We start from the raw sequence: 27,279 nt of genomic DNA, 5'->3' as shown, positions 1-27,279 counted from the left end.
GTAGGTAGCCGCCATCATCACCACCACCCCTGTTGCTAGCCAAAATGTGTCTAAGTACTGGCTGGTTGATTGTAGAATCCAAGCCAATCTTCTTGAGACTCAAACGCCACTCGGACACGCTACTAGAGCCAGCTGATACCCTGCATGACGGCAAGCTCCTCCCCATTCTACTAAAACGCCCAGGCTTCCTGCGACTGACTGGCTTATCCGGAACGCAACACCCGTCGTTGCGAGTGTTCATATCCTCACTTCCTGCTCTGTCGTGATGCTTCCAAAACTTTACTCTCCATACTCACCAAATTGAGTTTGCTCTCTTCTGAAAGCCAGCAATGAGACTCTCCTTCATCCAGAAAGCGTTAATCATCCCACAGTGACCCGGACGAATCAGTTTTTACACCTTAAAAGACTGGGGAAAGATGTGTGGAAGACGTGCGGAAGATGGTATGTTAGTATTCAGCAATCAGTCCCTTCAACTTTGGTATTGACCGATCTGACCATATTTCTGAAGTCAAGCAGAACATCTCATCGGAAGATCAATGAATTTGCTGCTAGCCTTATACTGCCGCAAGGCAAACAACCCTCAGAGAGTCCCTCGGTTCCAAGCACAATCGACTACGACGAGGCAGTTGATGAGAAAGGCCCCCTCGGCCTCAACTTGCTCTACACACCCTCCGAGCCACTCGTCGACTTGATCTTTGTTCATGGCTTGGGGGGTGGCTCGAGAAAGACCTGGAGCCTTGGACCCTCGATTGCGCAGAATTATTGGCCAAAGGAGTGGCTTTCAAAGGATCCTGCCTTCAAGAATGTCCGCATCCACAGCTTTGGGTACAACTCGGACTACGTCAAGCACCGGGATGATTGCTGGACAATACACAGCTTCGGGCAATCCCTGCTAGCAGATTTGAGGACCTCTCCGTATATCAGTTCAACAGATACTCAATTGATCATGATGGGACACAGCATGGGAGGCTTGGTAATAAAGCGGGCGTATATGTTAGCGAAACATGACAAGTCTCTCGATTCCCTGACATCCAGGTTCCGGGCAATATATTTCCTGGCAACACCGCATCAAGGCTCCGACTGGGCTAAAATCCTGGATCGGATGTTGCACGCTCTCTCCCTATCGCCCACTTTTGTGGAGGAGTTGAAGAAAGCTTCCGGAACACTACAGTCCATCAACGAAGAGTTCCGCCACTACTTTGATGGATTTCAGCTGTTTTCATTTTACGAGATGCAACCAATGAAATACCTTCGGTCAAGGGTAGTTGAACCAGAGTCTGCAGTCCTCAATTTGCCAGGGGAAATCCAAACCCCAATGGCCGCCGACCACCGATCGATCTGCAAATTCAAATCAAAAACGGACGGCAACTATACGAAGCTTCGTAATTCACTTGCGATGACGGTTGCAAGCATATTAGGTGAATTGGCGAAAAGAAACAAGGCGCAACAGAAGCACGAACTAGACGATCTCAGCCAACACTTGCGCATACCTCACCAACCTGAAGATGATCTTGAGCTTGCCCAAGGCTCCCAACTGCCTGGAACTTGCGAATGGATTGCACGGAAAGAGAGCTACTTGGCGTGGAGAGACCTTTCCGCAAACACACCACCTATTCTCTGGATCAGTGGGAAACCCGCCACGGGCAAGTCTGTTCTTGCGGGCTATATCATCACGCAACTTCAACAGCAAAAGTCAAACAGCAGCTACTATTTCTTCAGACATGGTGAGAATTCGAAGACTCGGCTCATCAACTGCCTTAAGTCACTAGCCTTCCAAATGGCCTGTAACAATGAACACACTCGGCGCATTTTGAGCGATTTGTACAAGGAAAACACCTATATTGACGGTGATAATGAACGCACTCTTTGGCGCAAAATATTTGTCTCGACAATATTCAGAAGCCATAATGAACCTCACTACTGGATCATCGACGGCTTAGATGAGTGTGAAGCTCCTGAGGTTTTCATCGAAGCCCTCCTTAGCCAGCTCGATTCCGCCACAAAGTTGAGAGTTCTTCTCACAGCTCGGGATATGCCGAAGATCAAGGCTGCATTTCTGAGCCTTGGTTCGCACAGATTTTGTGAATTACCAATTTCGACGCCTGATACTCTTCAAGATATTCAACTCGTCATTGAGGCAAAGTCACATTCTCTCATGGTCAAGAATGATGAGTTTCGGGCTGCGCTACTTGGGAGGGTGCTCGAAAAATCCCAAGGCTCCTTCCTATGGACCCTCCTGGTTTTAGAGGAGCTTGCAAATACCTACGGTGAAGCGGAGCTCAATAAGGTGCTTGATGACGTCCCTCGAGACATGAACTCATTATACCGACGAGTGCTGGACTCAATGGAATTGACGACTGTGGGAAGTGGAAAGAGAGTGGCCAAAGCCATCCTCACCTGGGTGGCTTGTGCTATGAGACCACTAAGCACGAAGGAGCTTACTGATGCGCTGAACTTGGACCTTGGGGACAAGTATGATGCACTCGAAGAAATTATCCCGAAATTGTGTGGCCAACTCGTTGCTATCGATAAGTTCAACAATGTCCAGATTATACACGAGACAGTCCGAGAATATCTCACCAAGGATGGATTACAGTCCGACTTTGCCGTGACCAAGCCTCAGGCGCATAAAAGGATCGCTGTGACATGCTTGAGCTACCTCACAAGTGACAGAATGAGACCTTCCAGGACTCGGAGGCGAGCATCACGCCGGCGGTCAGGTACTACCATCGAGGACTCGAACATCCAATTCTCGACGTATGCCTGCGCAGCCTTCGCATACCACCTTGCCAATGCCGACTGCGAATCACTAGATGTTCTTGTTCTTGTCTCCAGATTTCTGGAAGCCAATGTCATCTCGTGGATTGACAGCATCGCCCAGACAGGGGTTCTTACTCCGATCATTCGAGCAGCGAAAGATCTCCGGATGTATGCCAAACAGTGCAACGCACCCCCAATCTCGAAGGAAATCCAAATGATCAAAGCAGCTTCAATGGATCTTGTCCGCGTCGTCGCAAAGTTTTCTGATGTTCTTGTCAATAACCCAGGCGCTATATACACCCATATTCCCCCTTTCTGCCCCCGCAACTCGACATTGTATAAAGCCTGTCAGAGATGTCGAACAACTACACTGTCGATTAGTGGGATGTCTTACGATCAATGGGACGACCGGTTGACATCTATTGAGCTCCAAGGCGATGATTTCACAAGCATCGCTTACGGAGACGAGCTTTTTGCTGTTGGGACAGCCTCAGGACTCGTCAATCTCTACCATGCAACATCATGTGAGGAACAAAGGGCTCTGGATCATGGAGAAGCTGTTCGGCTATTACATTTCAAGCCTAAGTCTGACATCCTCGTATCCTGTGGCTTGAAGAATGTGACGGTGTGGAATAGCCGCACGGGCGATGCATTACATAGACTGTCCGCTCCCTTTCGACCTATCGCTCTCGAATTTGACAAAGATGTACTTTTGGTGGCGTCAAGGAGAAATTTCCTAACCTCCTGGGATTTGAACAACAATGCCTTACCACAAGCAGACCGACCTTGGAGTCATTCAGATGAGGAAACGGAGCAACCTTCCCCCCTTCAACCATGTGCCATTTCCTTCTCTATCGGACATCAAAAAATGGCCGTGGCATATATTGGCCAACCCGTCACAATCTGGGACCTTCAATATGACGAATACTACGGCAGCTGTGGGCGAATTCTTGCCAATGGTGAGGTCAGTAAGCATCTAGTGACATCGCTCTCCTTTAACCCCAATCCTGACATCCGACTTCTTGCTGTCTCGTACCTTGACGGTCAACTTGCCCTCCTTGATCCTTTCGAAGAGCAGGAAGTGGAATGCTTTCGAGCCAACTGCCGTGCCTTGACTTCGAGCCCGAATGGACGTCTCCTGGGGGGTGTGGCTGCATGTGAGACCATCAATTTATACGAGTTTGATACATTGAGGTTGTTGTACAGGATTAGATCATCCGAGCAGGGTATCAAACAAATAATTTTCAGCCGAGACAACTTCCATTTCGCAGACGTCCGCCGGTCACAATGCAATATTTGGGAGCCTACGATGCTGCTGCGTGACACAGTTGCAGAAAATCTGAGCGAGAGTACTTCAACGTCGGTAATCGAAGCAACTACATCGGATGATAAAGTCAGAATCAGTACCATGGTCCTTCACAGTCAGGACCAGGTAGTCATTTGCGGCAAGGATGATGGTTCTGTCTGTCTGTATGATGCTCGAACAGGCGCCTTTCTGCAACAGATTCACGAACACAAATCTCCAATCCGCACTCTCACTTGGCAGACTCGTGATAATATTACCACGAGTGTGGATGCGTCAAACGGGGTGCTGGCTTCCACTCTGATGAGGGACCATAAAGGAGGATGGATCTCAAACGAGCTTCCCCTTCAACTTCGCCTGGATTGTGGTCATGCTATCGTTCAAGTCCTGAGGTCCGAGACAACCAGTAACCTCATCCTTTCGACGCGGGAGTCGGACTATCTCTGGGACAGCAACGGAAAGCAGATTGCAGCACGGTCATATCTGGAGAAGCCGGGCATTCGACTATGGATACAGCACCCTCAATCCCAACGCCATGTAATATGTATCGAAGGGGAGGATGCCCGCATATTCTGCTGGTGTCACCTGTCGGAAGTTTCACGTCTTCAGCTGGGAGTGGATACCACAAACGTACAGTTGAAGAGCGTCCGAGGATACGATTCAGGCCAACGACGCTGGATGCTTCTGGAATTGTCGGAGCTCAATGGCTCCGCCAGAACCCGCTCCATTTACGTCTTTGACGCAACACCATTCAACCTTGAAGATGGCACGTGCCTAGGCGATAGATTGGAAAGAGAGAAAGCTGGAATCCACGGCCTCGTCGACATGGAAGTCCCAGCAGCTTTAACAAGTGAGTGTGAGAGCTCCTTAAGTGAGCCTTCCATTGGGGAACCAATGCTCCAGACCTACCAACAACACGTTTTAAAGCCTCTCATTGGCCGTCAAATCCTGGCCTTGACTCCCCACGTCTTCCATGTCATCCATCTCACCGACACGGGCAAACTTATCTTCCTAGACACCAACTCCTGGGTCAGCTCCATTGATCTCGACAATTTAGACAGATCTGTCGCGACGGCGGCAGCAGTTTCGACTCCGTGGCCACCTTCACCGCCGATCCAGTACTCCAGACACTTCTTCGTGCCTCACGATTGGTTCTCGGGCACTCGAGACATAGTCTGTGCCACGACGGCACGAGATGTACTCTTTGCACGAAACGGTGAAGTTGCCGTTATCAAAAACGGCTTGGACTATGAGGAGGAGGTTACAGTTCGAGTGTCCTCTTGAGTGATGACGTTGCATACACCCTTTGAGCCGAGAGCCGCATTGATGGATATGCTTAATAGCAAGAGGTGGTCGGGTGTCAAGGTGAGATATGTACAAGCAGGTCTTGAGTTAAACAACATTGGAGGCGCAAGGCGCAGAGCCAACAAACAGGCAGGTAGGCAAGAACAATGCATTTGGCGTCGAAATATTGCATTTGGACTAATGACCTTTTACCCGAGCAAGGAGTGAATATTTGACCTACGTCGATAGATATTGGAGCTTCTTCTAGAGCTCTGAATGCCCTTCCTCCTTCCGCGCTTCACAACACATTCTCCCTAGTTTTGTGTTTCCTGGTGGCGCCACTCCGAGCTCCCTCCCACAACATGATCAACGACTACTTCCCCCCCTTATTGGTGCTGCTGGTTGTACCTGTGCTCCATCGAGACTTTGCACCGGCGACAGAAAAGCCCAGGCCTAGATGCCCGAGTCCGTCTGCAGAGGCTCCTCGCCGGGATCGAGATATCCGCACGGATCCTCCGGGTCGTGCATGTACGGGCTCCAGCGGTCCCAATTCTCGCACATGTCTGCGAACCGCTGCGGCCAGGGCGGAGGGAAGTCGATTTTCTGTCGGTTCTCCATGATCTGGACGGCCAGGCCCGACGAGGCGTGGAAGGCGATGTGGCAGTGCATGATCCACACGCCGGGGTTGTCGGCGCGGAACGCGATGATCAGGTACCCCTTGTCCGGGAGGAAGGCGACGTCCCGGCGTGGTGGGTTCGTCAGCGTCAGGTTCGCCTTGGACACGTCGCACTCGGTGTGGTCGTCCGGGACGCACTGGTCCAGGACCGCAAAGTCGTGCCCGTGCAGGTGGATCGGGTGTTCGCCGGGCACGTACACCCCGGGGACCTTGGGCACCGGGTGCGGCAGGAGCGGGGACTTGGACTTCTTGGGCCCCGAGATGATGGTCAACTGCACCCACTCTTCCTCCCTGTCGTCGGTGTCGACCACCGCCAGCCACCCCTTTTCTGTAAAGTTCTGGTCGAGGTTCCAGAGCGTCGGCCCGCTAAAGTTGAGCCACATGGGGTTGTTGGGCACGAGCTCGAATCTGTTGACCGTCTTGTCGCACGGCCAGTAAGGGTATCCCTTCATTGGCTGGATGTTGAGGTACAGAGGGTCCACGTCTGTTCGAGTTAGCCTTCTATAGACGACCATTATGTGTAGTTTTTTTTTTTTTTGTGGGTGGTCATCTTACGGTGCCTGATACGGCCGACGGTCCAGGGAACTATTGGAGTTATGTTCCGATAGTAGGTCTCGTCCGCACACGTAGCTTCAAAGGGGTGCTTCGTGGTGCTCGGCAACTCGTCGCTGAGAGTATATCGGACGATACCCGTGCGCTCTTCAGGGGTGGGCGCGTTCGGGTCGAACGAACTGCAGTTCTTCGCCGGAGTGGTCCGGATCCAATAGCTGTGGTCGCTGCTGTAACGGTCCGGGTTCGCGTCGACGATGATGTTGTACCGTTGTCCTGGAAGGCGCTCAAGGTTTCAGGACCAGAAATACCTTTAAGCTAATTCGTTGGGGGGATGGCAACACACACTTACCTATCCCTACCACGACATGGTCAGTGTAATATGGCTCAATCGCCACAAAGTCGGTCGAAATGACCCAGAACTTGTGGTCGTCGATCGAGAACACAAACGTCGTGTCGGCAGCGCCGTTGATGAGCCTCATCAGGTACTTGACTCCCTGGTTTCCCGATCAGAAAAATGTGTGACAAGGTGGCGAGGGCGAGGGCGAGACTTGTCATTACCTTTTGGAAGAATACCTCGTTGAACTTTGGTTTTTGTGCCAGTTCGATCTGAGGCGGCCAGTGGCCTGAGGTTGCAGTTAGCCTGGATAGATTCTCTCACTCTGGAGAATAAATATACTTACCAACGCCGTTTTGCAGAATGTTGTCAACGAATATCTGTTTCCCACTCTGTTGGATGGACGCGTCCCATTTCTGATACACACTGGGCACCACTGACGTCAAGGACGTGGATGTGCAAGTCTGATGACAGTGGTTGTCACGTACCTCTTATGCAGCCAGTCGCTCATGATGATAGGATACAATTGATGGTCGTAACTTTTGGACACCGGGCCATAGACGGTGAACGGTCCTAGAGCACCGGCGGCATACTGAACAACAACACCTCAGTCCATCGGCACAGAGGATGGGAAGGGTGATATACAACGTACCTGCAAGGAGTAGTGGCTGTGATACCACGAAGTTCCGTACTGGGTGATGTTGAAAATGTATGTGAAGCTTGTGTTGGGAGCGATGGGACACTGTGTGACTGCGTTGACGCCGTCCATATAGCCGCTGTTCCACTGTCTGAAGCCATGCCAATGAATGGTGGTGCCATTGCCCGGGTTGTCACCTGTGTTGTTGCCCGTCAATTTGTTGTTGACTGTGATATGCACCTGATCACCCCAGCAAGCTTGGATCCGGGGACCAGGAAAGGTTTTGTTGAACAGCTGCACCGGTAGACGCCCAAAGCCATCAGGATCGCAGGTGGATTCTTCAAGCTCCAGGTAGTAATGCCGCACAATACCCCTGGGGCCGTCGTTCTCGTAGTCCGTGTGGATGTCATACCGTTGGCGAGTCTTGACATTCTCGAGCCAACACGTCCTGTCTGTCTTGGTGTTGCATGCTCTCCAGCCGTCCTTCTCCGGATAGTCGGGATATTCGCATCGAAAAGGGATATCTTCGAGGTCGTCTGGGGGATTGAAAATCGGGTATTTGGTGGCTTGTGGCTGAATTGGCTGAACAGTTTGCACCGGGATCTGAAGATCTGGAGTATTCTCTGGAGGATACAGTTGACTTGGGGAGTTTGTCAGATAGTCAAAGAAATAAATAATGCCCGTCCATATCTTCCGTATGGGGGCCATGTCTACAGCTGGTTCTGGCAAAGTCCTACTGTTGACCTTGAAGGAAATTGGAGCCAAAATGCAAAAGAGTGAAAGGGGATATATGAATCAGCTCTCCTACGAGCAAGAGCAAAGCCCTCCCTCTGCTCAGTGCGGTGGGTGCGCGTCAGAGCATTCCGACCCCAGCCCTGGTGGCATTTCGTGCTTCTCCCAGCCTGACGATCAACCTGACAGTCTCCAATGAGCTGTATGTCCTTTGTTCTGTGACCTCAGAGACCCGCCACGAAGGGTGATGAGACCTCCTGTGACCAATGCGACATCATCGTCTCAGACATGGGTAGACATGAGTTTAGATTGAGACAAAGGATATTTTCAGCTCGGAATCGGAGGTCGTTTGCATGAAAGTGGTTTTCAACAGGACGCCTCGACGACGGAAAAGGGTGTGTCACCCAGTCGATTTTGAAAGCGGCTGGCAGCTCCTGGGAGGCCTGATTGGCGATGACTGTAGGAGACTACATCCTCGAAGCACAAAGTGACGACCCTCGATACGAACCTGCAGATTCGGGCGGGCTGAAAAGCTCTCGTATCACATGAGACTCCTCATTACCCCTCCCTTCACAGTCTGGAGATCATCTTGCCTCCCATCTCATCCGGGCTTCGACAAGGGGAAAAGGGCAAGTCAGTGGCTAGCTGACATTAGGACCCTGATCAAGCTAGCTTTCGGGTGCTGCACTCAGCCGTTCAGCTTCTGTGCGGGGTCTCTTTACAGTCATTGCAGAACTTTTCAGAGTCTGAAGCAGAAACATCAAGAATCAACGAGCTGGTGAGCGGCCGAAGGTCTTTGAGAGTACTCGGTACACAGAGTGGCTGGCCAGAAATGCCAAAGGTGCACGTTCAGGTTGACGAAATATCTAGACGGCTATACCCGAGCACTAAGCTTGATTGGGTAAATATCATCACTCTGCAAACCGGAGCTTGGGTAGTGGACGAGCCTCGTAGGCTCGTATCCTGACAGCTCGTCACTTGTAGCTCTAGATATTCTATTTCCTCCTTAGAATCTCGACGCCCATCCACCTCTTATCCTGTAATTTTCTTCTATTCCGACCGGGCAAATAGGATTGGCAGGTGTGTCATATGCCTTGATCCAGAAAAAGAGCGCTGGGAAAGGAGGATGCAACGCATATTTACCGTCGTCAATTGACAATTCGGGACCATGTCCAGATGAGCTAGCAATACACCATTAGCGGATTAAATTTTCTACCACACACGCCCCCCCATTTGCTCCTTGCCAGAGATGTTCCAATACTCCGCCTTCGCCATCGTCCTCCGGCACTTTGCCACCTGCGCCTTCGTCCGCAGTTATACAGCATGAACGTAACTTCATTTGCGTGCCTGGTCCTATAGCCTCCGCACCGGATCGTATGCCCCAGTTGACGTTCTTAATCTTGAGTCTGAATCTTGTGATCACCCCTCACAACTTCTGAATAGCTAGGCGGGGCACCAGGCTCATTGCTTCCCGCACCCACACTTGGTCCAGCAGGCTCATTTCCTTGAGGCTCTTGGTTTGAGGGAGGCGGTGGCGCCGGTCTATTGCTACCCTGGCCGGCAGGCGGGGGAGGGGCAGGTCGATCTTGCGCCTGAGCTTGAGTGCCATAATCCCGCCGAGGGACGGTTTCATGACGGATGTAGTAGTATGTGACTCGCCCACCCTGACCTCCTCGTTCGGAATCGGGAATCACCTCATAATCAAAGTCGCGCTCGGGATGACGTGCGATGATGTACCAGGCGTGCAGAAGACCAGGGACATAGCCGAGCATGCAGAGGAGGATGTTGATGAGGGAATCAACCGAGCAGATGCCCGACTTGATCCAGACTTTAATGAATGAGAATATGAGCAGAGGAATACCACGAGCAAAGTTATGGCTAACATACCTGCAATGGGGGGAAAGAGGACGGCTATCAAAGCCAAGAAGATATCACCACATGTCATGGTAATGGTAGTTTGATTTTCCGAGATGATAATTGGCATCGATTGAAGAGGCAGCAGACGCAAAGAGTGATGGCCGTGAAGATATACCGCTGGAGCTCGGTGAGAATTTTTTCGTGTCTACTTGTACGAGTACAGAAGAAATGAGGTTGCCTGGCGATAGTGAGAGTTTGAGGGCAAAAAGGGCGCAGTCTTGGAGTCGAGTTAGGGCGAGGCTGTGAGAGGCTGAGCAATGACGTCTTTCACGGGCGTGAGGCAGGACTGCGGAGGCGGCCGGGCTGAGTCACGTGCGTCGTACTGCTCGTACTCGACTTCAAGACAGTCCAACAACTGCAGGAACCGGGGCACGGGGATGCCAAGGCTAACGGCTTGGTAAAGCCGAACAAGCCTCGGTTGAAGGGGACCGGAGCCGAATAAGAGAATGAGAATCGAGGAGGAGAAGCAGAACAGGGAAATAGCTTGATTACTTGGATATGTTCCGCCATCCACCTCGACTATTTGCGGTCCCTGGGATCTTAATCTGACTGTAACGGATCTCCTCAGTGCATTTCCTGAGATAGGCAACGCACTTCTAACGTGAGACTGTGGGATTTGTTTGATTACTTTAGGATCTGCAACCACCTCCGATCCCATTGATTTTTATATCAGCGACAACCCCCTTTTCCTCCTCTGTTCAGAGCTCTTTTACACACATTGCAAACATGTCGAGCAGTGAGGCAGCAAATCCAGACCCCAGTGTCGTCCCCCAGGACCCTGCCGAGGCCAGAGGCCAGGTCGAGCCCATCAAGCCTTCCCATCACCCGGCCTTGAACAAGGTGCCCAAGGAGGTCAAAACCACCATCTCCAAGGCCGACGAGATCATTCTGCGCATCAGCAAGTATGTGACATTCGAGATCAATGGAGCAAGGAGCGCGCCTCCACTAACGTGTTGAATACAGGTTGATCAAGACCACCGCAGGCCTGGGAGCAGCTCTGTCGACCCTCAACTATGCCATCTATCTGGCCGCATACCTCCATTCAAAAGCACCTGCTCGCGCTGCTGTCATCGCATATATCTCGCGTCTCATAGGTCGCACACCTTCGAAGCTCCCCGCCGGGGCTCTAGCCCCATCCGCCGCAACGTCGTTTCTCACGCCGCTTGGAGCTCTTATATCGGATACTCGTACCTCGCTGCGCTTGACGGGACTGCTGCCGCTCTACATCTGGATGAAGACGCTCTTGTCGAAGAAAACCTCGGCAGATATGGACCCGGCCCTTCACCGGGTTGCGTTGCTGCAATGTGCCGGATATATCGGTTTCCAGGCCCTAGAAAACGTCTACCACTTGGCCGGCAAAGGTGTCATCCCTCTGTCGGTCATTGAGAAGCGAGGAGGAGTTGCCAAGTGGGTTGCCTGGAGCTGTCGTGCGTGGGCAGTGGGAGTGGCCAGCGACTTCCTCCGCCTGTGGCGCGAGGCAGAGATCGAAAAGGAAAAGCGGGGGAGCAAATCGGTCAAGGAGAGGGAAGATTACGACCGCAAATGGTGGAATGAGTTCATGGTGGCGGCATATTGGATGCCTGTCGCGGTTCACTACAGCCTGTACCCTGCGGGTATTCCAGGCATGAACACTGGTTTGGTCGGCTTCCTTGGCTTGATGGCTGGTCTCAACAACTTCAGAACCCAATGGGCAGCAACCGCCTGAAGACCAGTGGGTGAAGGCATACTGGTGGCAGAAGTCAGTCTTACGGGGGACGGCCGGTCATGGACTGTCTACTCTGGTCGAGGATGTAATACTGCACATTCGGTGAGCACAGATACATGCATGGTATATACTTCTTTGCTGCCCACCAATACCCGGAGTTTGTGCAGGCAAAATGTGGATTATTCTTACAAAACACCATCCATTTTGGTAAACAGTGTTCAAGCCCACATTCTCCGGAACCGACTCTGCTGTCCCATAGGCTGTATTGATCCCTTCTGGAGGAGTTCCCCTGGGTGGTCAAGCGAATTCCCCGGATCCACGACAACGACTTGTCGCTGCATTTTCGGGGTATTTCCTGTTTGGGATTGCGGGCGGTTCTCGCCTCACATACGATGCAAGCCTCTCCGCAATCTACATCTGCCTGATCTTCACATCTCCAGTTTCTTCCATATCGCAAGTAACTCAGCGAGCCATGGGAACTTTATGCATGAACCCCCATCACGCACCCTTTATGCCTGCCTCTGTCTGTGGTTGTTTTGACTGCGAGACGTCGGACCGCACAGAAGTGAGTCAACCTCAAACGAACATGCATACACCATCCACTTCGACAGAGTGGACTTTAGCAAGAGGGACTAAGATGACTGCGGAAAATCAATCGACGATGGCCTGTTATTCATGCAGGAGGTTGTGTACCCGATCACCATGCTGCTGGAAAATGCTAATCTTGAGGCAGACGCAAGGTCAAATGGTCCGTCCTTACCTGAACCATCACAATCACCCTCATGTCCCTTCGTGCCGCACATGTTGCAGGGATTGACTGGTCTACCTAGCGATAAATCCCTCCCTGCTTGCCGTGTCTGCACAAAGTATGCCATGCCATGCTGCTACCCGGAGATCCAACACAAGCCAGGTCCTAAACTGGGTGAGGATGTTTGCGATTCCCTAAAGCGACTCTGTGACTTTGATCTGACTCGTTCTCTGTATTGATTGCAGGCTCGCACTCGTCCAAGCACCGAAAGCGGGTTTGCTGGCATTTGGGAGACCATTCACCAGATAGTCAGGAGGACATCCGGGAGGCAGAGGATAACAACAGCGTCAAGAGAAAGAAAGAACGTCAGAGACGGAACTTGTCCGTATGTCACGATCGTTCCAGCACGACCTCGGATACGTCGAGCCCTGAGTCGACGACGGCGCAATCCTGGGTATTGCACCATTTCCACGAGGATCAATCATACAGCATTTCGCCGCTGACCACCTCTAACAATGCGATACCCAGCGAAAGTCTAACGGTGTATGCATGGCCTGCGCAAGACAACACAAGCTACGTCTGCCGTATTCTCTGCATTTCAAAGGACATGCTCTTTAAACTGTAAGGATATCCGCCGTGAATAAGTGAAAGCCCTTACTGACACTTTTAGAACGAGCACATACTTTGAAAAAGTAACCTTTCTATCTCTCTTTCATCGACCAACATTCGACTCCATGGTATATAACCAGATACAGCAGGGCCCATCCTCAGCTCTACTCGCTGCAGTAAGCGCTATAGCTACACATTATGTGGAAGAAAAGCCCGGACTACGACTCTCTCTCAACTCGCGATATCCAGACATCTCACACGCGCCAAATCATTTCTACAAGCTGGCTTGCACAATAACCAAGGAGCAGCTGGATCAATGTGGTGACGGCAAGCCTCCCCTCGCACTTCTTCAAGCGCTCATTCTTATCACGTTTTATGAGATGATCGTTAGTGCGCGAGGAAGAGCATGGAGATCCCTCGGTACCTGCGTCCGCGTTGCACACGAGCTGAATCTGCATTTGACAGATTCACTGCTTCAAGGAAAATCAAAACTGGAGGAGAACACCTGGACCGAGTCGTGGTCGCGCAAGGAGGAACAACGAAGAGCCTGGTGGCTTCTTTGGGAACTGGACGTCTTTGCTTCGACTGTTCGTAGACGCCCAGCGTCCATACACGATGGAGAATATGCTGTACTCCTCCCAGTGAATGAAAAGTCGTGGTATGAAGGACACTACCAGTCAAGCTGTTTCTTGGACCCTGATCCTCTTCATCGAACTCGGAAGTTACTCGAAAGTGGAAACACTAATGGGAAGGCTTGGTATATTGTGATCAACTCGCTGCTTCGCGATGCGCATACAACTGCCAATCCAACCTCCCACTGCGACCGCGAACGACCCAGGCTGGATGACTCACCTTTGCTGGATTCGGGCCGTGGCAACCCCGTGGACGAACGGAAACTCGCGGTTCTAGACGATTTTATTTTGTACTTCAAAACCACGCTGCCGACGGAGCTCTCATATCAGGGCAAGTACTTGTCATTTTGCCTCTCTGGCGATTCATACGGCGAACCGACGGCGATTGAAGACTGCGACAAGCAACTTATTCACGCCATGATTCATCTGGGTAGACTCATGATTTTACATCACTACTGCATCCGAAACACTGGTTCTTCGGTCCTCAAAGGCAAGAAACTGTCGGCGTATCTGTCGCTCAGTGGTCCTTCGGTGACGCAGAAACTTCGAGCGATACTGGGCTTCACGGAAGATCAAACAGCCTGGGGAAAATATCTCGAGGCTGCTGAGGAGATCATACGCGTCGTCCGAAAAGCTTCACCCAACCACATCGGATACGGCCATCCACTCCTTGCATCTACGTTCTGGATCGCAGCAGCCACCCAGTTATTTAAGAAGGCGTTCGCGCAAGATGAAGCGGAACGAGATCTAGCTCAGTCCAACTTCGACCTCCTGAGGCTCACTCTGGACCATAGCCACAAGTTCTGGACGACGTCCGAGTTGATGGTGAAAAACATAGACACCCTGGCTTCGCGGCTTGGTGAGCTTCGAGCGAGATTGGTTGAATCTCAAGGCGATGGAGCAGACGTTCTTGGCTGTCTTGACGGGGCTGATCTTTGCAGCCTTGACGCGAGTCCGTTCGATGATCCGAATGGTGTTGAGCAGGAGAGGGCTATCCGACGTGATGGCGCTTCCGTCACCACCACGACTGGTCTTGGGAACTTGTCAATGCCAAATAACATTGACTACACCCAAACATGCACAAACCAAATACCTACCACAACCACAGTTTCGGACGACAAGCCCAGCGAGCTTGAACTACAGGCTTTCATGCATGATTTCTGCGGCGACAACTGGGACTTTTGGGGTCAAGATCTAGCCGACTTGTTTCCTGATTGCTCTCAGACATGATACATCTTCTCCGAAAGCCGGGGGAAAGGCGATAAAGACAATTCCCAGATATGCGAAACAGTTTCGCAGAATGAGTTTGGAAACCACTCAACAGGTGTGCTACTACTATTTTGCATAGATAGCCCTGTATCAATGCGATGTGTATCTACTGTCCATGTTATATCTCCGGATGTTGCTTCAGAAAGTCTTGCAGTGTGGTATGCTTGAGATCTGGATACAGCTTGTTGTCCAATGCCTTCATCATGGTTTTGCCACCGAGTTGGCAGATCTGGTAGGTATAGCCCATCCACTCCCAAAACCTGGCCAGACCGAGCTCCTGCTGACTTTTCTCAGCCGTCACAGCGAGATCTTGTAAGGATCCCAGACGGTTCAGCTTGACCGGGATCCCCTTTTCCTCCTGATATATCGCGGCGATCTGCTTGACGCTGTACTCCCAGGAACAGTATCTGTACACTGCACCTTCGCGAGACGGGTCACAGACCAACGCGGCGGTGAAGTCGGCCGCGTCTTGCTCCGTTGTGATCTGCCACTTTTCGGCGCCCGTGCCCCAGTACTCGGCGCACGGGCTGCCGGCCGCTGGGTCCCAGACTCCATGTGTGCTGGGGTCGAATACACCGTGGCCGGGAAGGGAGAAGAAAGTCTCTGCCAAGAAGCCGACGAAGATGTACATTGGCTCGATGCGGGAAGACATGGCGAGTTGGCGCTTGAATGCCAGGAAGAGATCGTAGTATACGATGTCACCGAATGACAGGTTGGACCAGTCCAGGTTCCAAGCGGACGGGACGAATCGCTGCACACAAAAGTCAGCAAATTATATCCAGTTTTCTGCATACCTGAATCGTCGCTGTTCTTGACTTTAAAGGCACGCAACCTCTGGTCGAGAAATTGCTTACTGTTATGCCCTGCTCCTCCATCAACCGCACGAGCAGCAACTGCGCATCCAGGACGAGTTCCGGCACCGGCCCATACGCGCAGATGACGGCGTCCACGCCCACCAGGGCCTTCTTGATTGCCGGCACATCGTACCATGCCTCCATTTCGTGGAAGCTCTCCAGAGCCTGCGCCTTATCCGAGGCGAGCTTGGATCTGTTCCTGGCCAGCCCGCGCACTTGGGCTCCGTGCTCTTGGAGGGGCGTGATGAGCTTGGAACCCACGTTTCCCGTGATGCCGACGATGAGGACCAACATGGTTGTTCTGGGGGGAAGGACTTGGGAGGGATTTAGTTAGTTGTCGGTGTCTGGTATCTCGGTATTGCATCAAGCGTAGCTCTGCTCTCCTGCTCTGCTGGGATGAAGCCATATCTGCCTTTTTCATCCTTTTCACCTTTTTCTCCTTTGTTTTTTTTTTCTCTTCTCCCTTTTCTTTCTGTTAGAAGGAATGAACTGCCGACACGACCTCGTGACAATAGACACGCGGCTATGTTTTGTGCGGATGCTTCGGTGTAATTAATGATCGTCTCAATTTCGCCCCCTTTTCCCCTTTTCAGCCTCAGCCTCGGCGCATGGACGGGGGGACCTTCGGGCCGATTTTTATTTCATCCAACCAACCTTTTCTTTACTAACCGTAACCATTACTGGTAGCAAGACTCACCTTTCATGCACCCATCTACCTCATGTGCTCTTCAGTTAGTTGTGCTGTCTCCCTGTCTCCATGATGCTCACGCACTCAACCTATCAGCTGGTAACCCCGTGAGAAAGTTGGAAGTGATCGATCTGTTGCGGCCGTATAAAGTACGACAAACAAGCTAGAGGCGGAAATGCTGCGCGGCGTGATGACAAATTTTGGCTGCGAACTACATACCTACTCTAGGTAGGATATGTCGTGTCATTTGGTGGCTTTTAGCGAGGAGGGGAGAGGGAGAGGGAGAGACACATGGGAGGTCAGTTGGTACCGTCGTCGCCCTCCATATAGTGTTTTATAAATCTTCATCGATTCCAAGTCAAGTCAGTTCTCCTCCGTTCTGTTCTGTCCAGCTCAGTGGAAAATTCTACTCAAGTAAATGTCAACCGCAATAGGAAAGACCGGAGGTGCCCCCACCTCACACATGTCACAAGTATTGTACTGGGGATGTATTACATATCTACAAACCAAGCTAGGTTCGCGACGAAGCCATACACGTACCTTACCGTACTCGTACTATACACGTACATCGTCACCACTCCACCTGTAGATTCTTGGAGAATGAACGCCCTTCCTTGTACTCATGCTCGGTATATTCTTTTTGGACTCTACCGTTCTAATCTGCGCTGCTCTGCACTCGGTCCCTCGGTACTAATGCCCGGCGCATTTTTGGGGGGATTACAAGGCACAAGGCACGCGCGGTCGACGGTCAGGGGGCGGCGCAAGGACCGATTTCGTCGGTGCCGGCGTACCGAGAGACTCGATCGGGTTGAGATGACCGAGCATGGAATGGGATAGGCCGTTGGTCAGGAGCAGGAGGGATCACTTGTCAGTATGGTATGGAACCATTATGCGATGTGCGGATTTGTGGATGCGTAGATCTGTGGAGAGAGGTAGGGTGACCTTCTGGGGTTGAAGGAGGGAGGAGAGAGGAGGGAGAGTACGAGGATACGCACTTCTGCATCTCTTCTCCCATATAAGACGCTTCAAAAGTCCAGCTTGATCTCTTCTCTTTTTCTTAACTTCTCTTTTGATCTCTGTTTCGCACCCACCTCTTTCTCTCTGCACACATAATATGTCAGGACCAGGATATCTGATCAAGAACGGCCGAGTCCTGACGTGGGACCAGGACCGGAAATCCTCGTTCCCCCAGCTCGACATCCTCGTCGAAGGAGGCCTGATCACTCAGATCGGGCCAGACATCAACGTCGAAGCCAAAGATGCGGCGTCCGTTCAATTCATCGACGCCGCCGACTGCATCGTGACGCCCGGCTTTGTCGACCCCCACCGACACGTCTTCCAGGCCCAGCTGCGGTCGACGGTCAGCAACCACACCCTGCTCGAGTACTGCGCACACCTCCTACAAGGGCGCATGACGTTCCTGGGACCCGAGGACATGTACCTGTCGCAGCTGTCGGGGGCCTGCGAGGCGCTCTTCTGCGGCGTGACCACCGTCATGGACCACTCGCACGTCGTGGTCACTCCAGACCACGCGAGGCGCTGCATCCAGGCCACCATCGAGTCCGGGATCCGGAGCGTGTACTGCGCGTCGCCCTTTGCGATCCCCACGTCGCTCAACCCGATGACGCTGCCGGACATGACGGTGCACCACGCGAAGCAGATCGAGCTGTTCAAGACGCTGTGGCGCCAGCAGCCGCTGGGCGGGCCGGGAAACGACGGCCGGGTCACGCTGGGCCTGGGATTCGACACGATGCACTGGATCCCCGAGGCCGAGGCGCGCGAGATCCTCGCCTTCACACGGGACCATGACGTCCCCGTGACGTGCCACGACGTGCCGCGCTACAACCTCCCCTCACTGGCATTCCTGCGCGACAAGGCCATGCCGCTGCCACCGCAGATGACCCTTTCGCACACGTGCGAGCCGTCGGCGGGGGACATCGAGTTCGTGCGCACCCGCCAGATCGGCATCGTCAGCACGCCCGAGTCCGAGATGGCCATGTCGCACGGCGTCCCGTCGGCCTTCGACTTCCACCGCAGCCCCGGCTGTCGCATCGGGCTGGGCATCGACTCGCCGGCCATCTGCTCGGGGGACCCGTTCTTCGCGATGCGCCTGGCCCTGCAGCAGGAGCGCATGCGGGCCAACGCCGCCTTCCACGCCCGCGGCAAGCTGCCGGACCTGATCCCCGCGCGCACCGACGACGTGCTGTACATGGCGACGCTGGGCGGCGCCGCGGCCATGCACATGGAGGACAAGATCGGCAGTCTCGAGGTCGGCAAGTGCGCCGACATGGTGCTCGTGCGCACCGACTCGCCCTCGATGGCCGGCAGCGTCGACTTCTCGGCCGCGCTGGTCACGCACGCCGCGGCCGCTGACGTCGATACCGTCATGGTCAACGGCGAGATCGTCAAGCGTGCGGGCAAACTCGTCAAGGTCGACTGGGACGACTTGAAGGTCAAGCTGGCCGCGAACCGCGAGGCGCTCGAGCAAAAGTTCCAGGCGGTCGATTGGGAGTGGAACAAGAATGACCTCAAGGACCTGTGGGGGGTGCGCGGTGTTTTAGAGTAGTGAGTTAGAAAGGGCCAGGGGAGATGGCGTAGAGCAAGTCACAGACCTGATGCGCTGTGAGATGGGATTAGAATCGGCTGCCGTGGTGAGCGGAGAGGCGAACGTGTCACTGTCCCTCACTTGACAGCGGTGCGAGGGTAGGAGGTTCAATAAGGAGACTACTCGGTGTAGGGGCACCCGGTCTCTTATAGGTCTCGAAATGTCCGCTATACCTCGTCCATAGGTATGTATTCAAGGAGACTCCAGCCTCGTCGAACACTCCTTAACGAGCCAACTCAACCCCCAGCCTCTTGTACCGAGTATGTACCATCAGGCTCTTCAGTCCTAAGTACGTCAGTCGATCAACTTTTCACTTCCTGTAAATATTACCCGCAAGAGAGAAAGTAGACATCAAAACCCCAAAAGAAATTAGGTATATCATTCATTAGTCTAATTAAATTCGTGATTCAACCATCCAATCCATCCATCTATCCCAAAACCCTCCATGCCAGAATCTTGGACCCCCCCCTCCTTTGATCGCTCACACCCAAATGTCTAATGGCCGGGAGATTCACTGACCACAAGCCACCAGACGCACAACCCTCAACTCGACCGGACTACACTGCGCGGCCCAATTCTCCGTGTACAGGTTATAAAAGTCGCCGCTGAGACATTGCCAGAAGGTGGTGGTCCCGCCGAGCGCGAGCGTCCGTATCCCGTCGTCCTCGTCGACCGTGCTTGTCTCGCCAGCGGGAGTGGGACTAGAACTAGAACGAGGACCCAAGTCATTGTTATTGTTGCTTGTGTCGACGGGACAGATACTCCAGCCGCTGGTCCAGATGGCGCCTGATTGCGGGGGCCCGTCGAATTGGAATTGGTAGTTCGACGCGATGTAGCCGGTCCGGTTGAAGGCGTCGTAGAGGTTGTTGTCGCGAAGGTGCAGGCGCAGGGTCGAGTCTGTGAGGCAGGACACGAGGGATAGGCGTGGCGAGGGGGATGGAGTGGGTGAGGTTGAAGGGGTGATGGAGGTGGTGCTGTCGTTGGGAGAGGGAGAGGTTGATGAGGATGAGGAGGGAGCTGGTATACTAGGTTGTGGTGAAGATGTCGATGGCGACGGTGATGGCAATGGGAAGGTTGGACTGAGGTTCAGCCGCGTCGAGACCCCACAGGCCTGCTCCAGCACTGTAGGCGGCTTTGTCGGTGTTGCGGACTGGTTCGATCCCCGCGGAGGGAAAGGAACCGGGACATTCGACGTCGGCGCCACAACCAGAGACGCTTCTGTCGCGTATGTCCCAGACACAGCGGTAACCGCCGGAGCCTGAATCTGACCGTCACCAATCTGCGACACTGGCGCCATGGACGTCGTCGACATGGTGATGGCCGTGGTGTGCATTCCTCCCTGGACCTGCCCGTCCCCGCTCTGGGACACGGCGCCCATTGTGAAGATTGGCACTGGCGGCACCTCTTGCCTCTCCCGGAGCTTGCCAGCAGGATTGGTTTCTGAAGACGGAGCTGGGGTAGAAGGCGAAGCAGGGACCGAGATATTCGTCAACGCGATACCAAACACGCCTGAAAACGTGCCTGCACACCCCGGCGGTGGTGGCTGTGGCGGAGGTATCACTGCCGTCACCGCCTGAGGTTGTGGTTGCGCTATCGGCGACGCATATGCACAACTGTACAAGACAACCGAGACGCACAAGGACCTGATCATGGTTTCTGTGGGCTGACAATACTCAGAGAAATATGGATCTCCCCTCACACACTGCGGAATAGAGTCGTTGGGAGACACAGAGAGCGAAAGTTGCAAGACGCATTAAATCCTGCCAACAAGTCTCTCTCTATTTGTACCTCAGAGAAATCCATGGTCGGCGGCTCACATTCTCCCACGTCCCGAGTCATCAGGCTGGGACATGCATAGCCTAGCAGCAGATCCAATGCACAAGGCTGGTAGAGGGTCTGTGCGCCGTCTGCAAAACACCGGTAGGAATGCCACCAAGGCCCGACAAGGCTGCCGCGCAAGTCTCGGCAAGGCTGACAAGATCCAGGGGGAGGCCGGCATTCCCTCGTCCAAAGGTCAGAGCTCCTGTGGGTGCCTGGAGACATGAATGTTTGCTAAAGATTCATTATTCGTCCATACTGTACACAATAACACAAAAGCTGTGATCATCGTGCGCTGTTCCAACATTATTCGCTCAACAAGCAACAAAACATGCTCGACCCCCGAGAATTTCCAAAAGAACCCAAACCAACCACGTAACTTTTGAAACCCAACGCACGATCCATCCCATCATTTCCCCAGAAGACGACCTAGACGGCCCTGTTGTACATTCATCAACCATTAAATGCATCCCCGTCATCGCCTGTAACCAGACAACCCCGCCCAAGACCATCCGGAACCTCCGCATTCCCATCATTTCCACCAGCCGCTTCCACAATCGTGGTCGTTGGCTTGACAAGCACTCCCCGGCCCGTCAATTTATTCCATGTCTCATCCTCGGACCTGGACCGCTCACGTGGAAGTTTCAGTCCGTCGAGTTGAACCAAGTTCTTGCAATTCTCAGCAAGCATCAACTCGATTGTGCGTCGTCGTAAACCCGTTATTTCATCAAGCACTTTCATCCAGCAAGCGTCCTCTGTCTCCGACCCCTCAGGCAGGTCGTACCGCGCCGACTCCGAAGGTGCCACTTGACCTGTCGCAGGACTATAAAATCCCACCGTCAAAGGGTTTTCGCGTAGATCAATTTGCTGCAGCGACGGAAGCCTTGACATGACCAGGCAAGTTCGCCTCAGCCTCTGGACGCGGTTCTTCGCCAGGAGCAACGTGTCCAGATGAACCATCTTTCGTAATGGGTCTACCTCCTTGATGGCGTTGAAATTGGCGTTCAGATATCGGCAGTTGGGAAAGAATAGCCCAAACCTTTCGGGAAGCTCCGAAATGCCACATGCAGCAATCTCTAGTTCGCGCAGATTATTTTGAGGCGATGCCGGGAGTTTCAACGTCCCATTTGCCACCAAGTTCGACGAAAGACGGATGTGTCGGCATTCATTAGGTGTAGACAGAACCAAATCAACAATGTCCGATTGTTCTGCCTGTTGCCTGAGCGACAAAAACTCAAGGTGATATGCCGTCTGCACCCCCTGAATGTCCTTGATCTTGTTGTTGTCGAGATCCAGATATCGAAGAGCTCGCATATGCTTCAGAGAGATCACTTCCAGTTCGTTGTGGGCAATTCGCAGTCTCTGCAACGGAATATCCATATCATGGCATGTCATCGGGAACTGCAGAGCATTGTGAGAGACATCAAGTTCTTCTAGAGCAGGCAAGTAGTGGATATTCTGAACCACCTCCAATTGGTTGTGGCTAAGATCCAGTGTCTTCAGTCGTTTCAAATCACTGCCCTCAAAATCAACTTTGGTCAGGTCGTTGTCGCTGAGTTTTAGCTCAAGCAGGCCGTCCAGATCCAGGATTCCGTCAATGTTTGAGATTTGATTGTTGTTTGCACGTAGGCTCCGCAGATGGACAAGGGAACTGAATCCCTCCAAGCTCTCCAACCGATTGCCCGACACATCGAGGTATTGAAGGTTACGGAGATGACTCCAGGAAGTTAGGTCATTAACCAAATTCTTCTCCATGTCAAGGATCCGCAAGGTGGGCGGCAAGCCTCCCAGCTGGGAAATGTTGTTTCCGGACATACTCAACTCTTCCAAGCTGGGACAGTAATCTTTCAGGCCGTGGACTGAAGAAACGCTGCCAGGAGCAAGCGTCATCTGACGGAGCTGGTCCCAAAACAGCTCCTCAGGCGCTGCGTCTGTTATCGCCTTGACTAGCTCATCCACAGCCAATGCTAGCGAGCCATGAGCTTGCCGTAGTGCATTTGGATGTTTTCTTTCATCAACGTAGCTCTGGTCGGGGTCTTTGGCTTTATCGATTTGGTGCACGGAGAAGTCAGACAGCGGAGTCAAACACAGAATGCTGGCCCCCTTGTTGCCTGCCTTTTCAAGTTTGGCGATGGTCTTTGGTGGTGCAGGAGTCACCATATCCGAGTGCTTCATGTGGACAAGACTCATCCGAGGCTGGAACCGTTCTTCATCGTCCTCTACAATAGGCGATATCGTTCGGGGTTGGAAGGTGACTGAACCCTGACTGAGCAGTTGCACTTGATGAATTTTCCTCCAGGAGTCTGTGGATCTAGGCAGCACAGCTGGTTGTGGTAGGTCTTGCTCAACGTGCTCAGCGTCGAAGTCGATCGCCGAATCATCAAGGGGCAGATCTTCTTCGCGGGGAAGGTCATCGAAGTCGTCTTCAGAAAAGTTGGCGTAGTTCACCGCCGACACAACCGGGGACGAAAACGCAATGGTAACTGCTCGAGCTTGCCTTCGGTCGTCTTTGAGCTGACTCGGAGGTTTGGAAGCGATGCCATTGTGGAGCTTCGCTTCGTGCGCTGAAGCCTTGGAGCGAAGGGAACTTCGATCGACTTCCTCGACATCGTCCTCGGCTGCCGGTACATCGCCACTTTGCTCACATGTAGGATTGACGTTGCGGTCCGGAAGCGGGGGTGGAGAGAGTTGAGATGCTTCATTAGCACCGCGTACATTGGCCCGCAACATGTCTCCTTTCTGGTCTACGGCAGTCTTTGAAAGCACCCCATGAGACTGCAACTCCCGCTGTTCGTCAATGCTCAAGTCAGGGATATCCTCAAAAGGGTCATCCTCTGTCATGGTTTTCCGATGCTGTCTGTCCGTACATTTCGAGCCGTCCTCGCTAGATAACTTCTTCACCCACACCTTCTTGTCATGATCGAACGTCATAGTTCCCACGTGGTCGGGAATCGATACGGTACCAGAAGAGATGACTCCTTTCTGGCCGGATGCAGACGACCGCGTAGGAAACGACTGCTGAGTGGAGCTGTTATGGGATTGTTGAGCGTGTGAGAGACGATCCAGTGTCAAATCTTGTTGGCCCCCAATGGTGGAACTTGAGTACTTGCGTTTCCTAACAGTTTCGGTGGCATTCAAAATGCGAATGTTTGGCGGATCGCTCTCCTGAATCTCCTCTAGAGCTGCAGGTTCAGCTTCTGCACTCAAAGACACGGCCTCACGTGCTGGTGGGAGTGTGCCAAACATCGAGGTGCTACCCAGAGCGTCCATGTCGTCTTCACGATATTTCCGCAGATAGCTTGCTGTTCTGGAGTCGTGGCGTGCATGACGACGGTCCTGGGGGTGCCGTTGCACATGCTCTCGAGACGGTGGTCGAGAGAAGTCGTCCTTCGTAGAGTCTGCATCGATATCAAGATCCAGAATGGCATCTGCATTCAGCTCTGACACGTCGGCCGGCTCTGTAATATCTGGCAGAGCAGCAACAGGCTTTGGCTTGCCTCGAGACCGAATGAACTGCATGACCTTGTTGGCTTCCTCCATGTAGTCCTTCGTGGCCAGTGATGGCTTGCGCGAATCATTGTTTACTTGGGCTGCTTCCTGCGCAAATGTGGCCAGCTCTGCAGCCAGAGCTTCTGTGAGGTCTTCATTGACCACTTGGGGTCCCGGTCCTGCTTCAACAACTTCGGCACCTGGTACTACCGTGACCCGACTGATGGAAGAAGATCTTCTCGCCGATTTCGGTCTTAAAAGATCCCGTGAAGCAAGGACTTCTGGATCTGCCTCGAACCCTTCGTCACCAGGCCGGGCATCCTTTCTCTTCTTCCCAGCATATGTGGCTGCTTCTCCCAGCTCGGGAATCTTGACTTCAACCTCGTTGGTTGGTAGCGACACCTGGCCGTCGACAAGTGTCTTTCGTCGTTTGTTTATTCTCTCTTTCTCGGCGTGGGCGATGATTTCTTTCTGCTCTGTGCTTCCCTGATCCACTTCGAGGGCGGTTTCTGTTGCGGCTGCGCCGGGGTTTGATTCAGAGACATGCAACGACTGTGACGAAAGAGATTTGAAGATTCTATCCTCCGGCTTCACTACTGCTTGTTCGACTGGGGATGGTCTGCGAATGTTTTGTTCAAAGCCAAATCCGTCAAGCTCACCCTGCCCAAATTGACTCATGCGAAACTCGGTCTCTTGTGCCTCCTCCGACGACGTAAGTGCAGTCACTTTCTCACGCGATTCGTCAGGCTCTTCAAAATGGCTCAAGATACGCATGAGCTTATTGTTCGTGTACGTGTCTCGATTTCCGAACAACTTCAAGGGGCTTCCAGAGGATGGGGGCCGAAGCTGATTCTCTGTGTGATGAATAACACTCGTATCTTGCGGCGTTGTTGGCGCACTTGCACTGAGCCTGCTTTGATCTATGCTATCATCAAGGGCTCGTGAAGCGGGGGGCGGCGAACTGTAAAACTGAAAATCGGGTCTCTGGTGCGGCTCAATTTGGGAAGGCTCTTGACTGAGGCTGAGACTCTTGCGGAGGAACGATGCTTCATTCGAACGGCCGCCACGTCGCGAATTTATGAAGCCTCCACCTGTAATGAAATCTTGCGTGCCCATAGACAAGTCGTCAGGTAAAGATTGAGAGGTCAGATCAGGCAGTGGTTCATCCTGGAAGTGTTTTTCGGGATCTTTGTTGTCCATATAGCTGATGCGGCTGTCGCTCAAGCTTGAACCCGGCCGGTCATCCTCCCTCGAAGCGGCACTTTGCAATTTACCTTTCAATGCGTGTATATCAATATCTGTGCGTAGCACTGTATCACGGATCGAGTTTTGTTTCGACACCGTGACTGGAGAAATGAACTCGTTTCGCAATTCTTCTTGACCGCTGATCGTTCGCCATCGTGGATCCTGCACATTATAGCCCCTCGGTGATGACGGCGTAGAGCGACTTTTCTCAGCACCCTCGAGGGATTGGACTCGTTGCTTCACCAAGCCTCGGAGAGAACCAGTCCTTACGAGGTCCGATGATACTGCAGACAAGTGTTGATGCTCCGCCTCTTCCTCCTCATTGACCTCTTCCAAAATCTCCAGGTTTAACCGACTTCTGTTGACTCGATAGCTGGAATATTGTTGTTCGGGAAAGGGATTGGTTGCAGGCAGATTGAACGGCTTCCGGACTGAGCCAGTCTCAGGTTGCTCGACCCTATCACTCTGTAACTGCGATGAATTCGGCTGTTTGAAAACGCCCTCTAACTTTGAAGGCGAGAATAGATCGAAGCCGTCGCTATTGATGTCTTCCCCTGCAACCAGCCGTCTCTTCCATTCTGGTGTTTCCGCCAACGAGGGTTTTTCGTGGATGGAGTGATGTTGTACTGAGTTCTGGGAATCAGAGAAAACACTTGATGTTCGGCGCGGCAGGCTTGACTGTTTCTGTGAACTGAGGACATTCGGCAGGTTGAGACTGGAGGCGCTCCGTTCGCGGAGGATGGATTTGCTGCTCTGGCGGGCTTGTCCACGACTTGATCTATGTCTCAGAAAGCTCCCGTTGGACGATTCTTTACGGATGTTGTTGGCGAGGTGCGGGATGCGACTTTGTGAGTGGGATAGTGCAACACTACCATGCTGAGGATTACTTGCGAGAGAAAGCGCAGGGGAGGATGAGCGGTGTTCAGACTTCCAGTCTTCTGACAAGGAATCGAGCCACGGCTCCATTGTGGATGTGGTTGAATGAGATATGAACAATTGGTGCGACTGGGTGTTCGCAATGGGTACCAGGATCGCGACAAGGAGCACCAGGATAATGCTCAAGCCGACGATCTGAATATCGCATACAGAAAAACAATGTAGCCTGTAACCATAGCTGAAGAGGGTGTAGAGGGTGGGTGGACTGTGTGGGAACTATCATAGAGCATGCGGGACATAAGTGGCCGGTGTGTATGAAGAGACTCGCGACGCGGTTCAGAATCATGTGTCGAGCCTCTTCCGACACTTTTGGGTCCGTTTCGGATATTTTTGCTGCCCCCACAATCACACACCGGTTTGTTGCCAGGCAACGGCCATCCTCCAATCTTTGCCAACACTCATCCCCGCCTTTCACTTCAACTGGTTTCATCCATCACTCTTGAAAGAGAGACGATACTCTATGCTCTTAGACAGCCTGGCAAAGAC

The 27,279-nt window shown here is 52.7% G+C and overlaps 9 protein-coding genes across 9 annotated transcripts; 4 read left to right on the top strand and 5 right to left on the bottom strand.

Moving 5' to 3' along the window:
• Positions 1-416: 416 nt before the first annotated feature.
• Positions 417-5,347, top strand: Z517_04916 (uncharacterized protein; the record flags this gene model as incomplete). Its single annotated transcript, XM_013430244.1, has 2 exons — positions 417-441; positions 465-5,347. The coding sequence occupies 2 exons, from the start codon at positions 417-419 to the stop codon at positions 5,345-5,347; spliced, it is 4,908 nt and encodes a 1,635-aa protein (XP_013285698.1).
• A 453-nt stretch (positions 5,348-5,800) lies between these two features.
• On the bottom strand, positions 5,801-8,254 carry Z517_04915 (uncharacterized protein; the record flags this gene model as incomplete). The annotated part of the gene is made up of 7 exons (XM_013430243.1): positions 5,801-6,507; positions 6,579-6,848; positions 6,925-7,069; positions 7,159-7,198; positions 7,234-7,335; positions 7,398-7,501; positions 7,562-8,254. 7 exons carry the CDS (start codon positions 8,252-8,254, stop codon positions 5,801-5,803), a joined length of 2,061 nt encoding a protein of 686 aa, XP_013285697.1.
• Positions 8,255-9,672: 1,418 nt separating this feature from the next.
• Positions 9,673-10,223, bottom strand: Z517_04914 (uncharacterized protein; the record flags this gene model as incomplete). Its single annotated transcript, XM_013430242.1, has 2 exons — positions 9,673-10,106; positions 10,166-10,223. The coding sequence occupies 2 exons, from the start codon at positions 10,221-10,223 to the stop codon at positions 9,673-9,675; spliced, it is 492 nt and encodes a 163-aa protein (XP_013285696.1).
• Positions 10,224-10,921: 698 nt separating this feature from the next.
• Z517_04913 (uncharacterized protein) lies at positions 10,922-11,900 on the top strand (the record flags this gene model as incomplete). The annotated part of the gene is made up of 2 exons (XM_013430241.1): positions 10,922-11,097; positions 11,159-11,900. 2 exons carry the CDS (start codon positions 10,922-10,924, stop codon positions 11,898-11,900), a joined length of 918 nt encoding a protein of 305 aa, XP_013285695.1.
• A 1,482-nt stretch (positions 11,901-13,382) lies between these two features.
• On the top strand, positions 13,383-15,119 carry Z517_04912 (uncharacterized protein; the record flags this gene model as incomplete). The annotated part of the gene is made up of 1 exon (XM_013430240.1): positions 13,383-15,119. The coding sequence occupies one exon, from the start codon at positions 13,383-13,385 to the stop codon at positions 15,117-15,119; it is 1,737 nt and encodes a 578-aa protein (XP_013285694.1).
• Positions 15,120-15,276: 157 nt separating this feature from the next.
• Z517_04911 (uncharacterized protein) lies at positions 15,277-16,306 on the bottom strand (the record flags this gene model as incomplete). Its single annotated transcript, XM_013430239.1, has 2 exons — positions 15,277-15,909; positions 16,013-16,306. The coding sequence occupies 2 exons, from the start codon at positions 16,304-16,306 to the stop codon at positions 15,277-15,279; spliced, it is 927 nt and encodes a 308-aa protein (XP_013285693.1).
• Positions 16,307-17,814: 1,508 nt separating this feature from the next.
• On the top strand, positions 17,815-19,266 carry Z517_04910 (uncharacterized protein; the record flags this gene model as incomplete). The annotated part of the gene is made up of 1 exon (XM_013430238.1): positions 17,815-19,266. One exon carries the CDS (start codon positions 17,815-17,817, stop codon positions 19,264-19,266), a length of 1,452 nt encoding a protein of 483 aa, XP_013285692.1.
• A 550-nt stretch (positions 19,267-19,816) lies between these two features.
• On the bottom strand, positions 19,817-20,956 carry Z517_04909 (uncharacterized protein; the record flags this gene model as incomplete). The annotated part of the gene is made up of 1 exon (XM_013430237.1): positions 19,817-20,956. The coding sequence occupies one exon, from the start codon at positions 20,954-20,956 to the stop codon at positions 19,817-19,819; it is 1,140 nt and encodes a 379-aa protein (XP_013285691.1).
• A 620-nt stretch (positions 20,957-21,576) lies between these two features.
• Positions 21,577-26,823, bottom strand: Z517_04908 (uncharacterized protein; the record flags this gene model as incomplete). The annotated part of the gene is made up of 1 exon (XM_013430236.1): positions 21,577-26,823. The coding sequence occupies one exon, from the start codon at positions 26,821-26,823 to the stop codon at positions 21,577-21,579; it is 5,247 nt and encodes a 1,748-aa protein (XP_013285690.1).
• Between the last annotated feature and the right edge of the window lie 456 nt (positions 26,824-27,279).

This window comes from Fonsecaea pedrosoi, assembly GCF_000835455.1.
Source record: "Fonsecaea pedrosoi CBS 271.37 unplaced genomic scaffold supercont1.3, whole genome shotgun sequence".
NCBI classification, from domain to species: domain Eukaryota; kingdom Fungi; phylum Ascomycota; class Eurotiomycetes; order Chaetothyriales; family Herpotrichiellaceae; genus Fonsecaea; species Fonsecaea pedrosoi.
The sequence above is the reverse complement of the archived record's forward strand: the minus strand, read 5'-3'. Positions and strand labels throughout refer to the sequence as shown.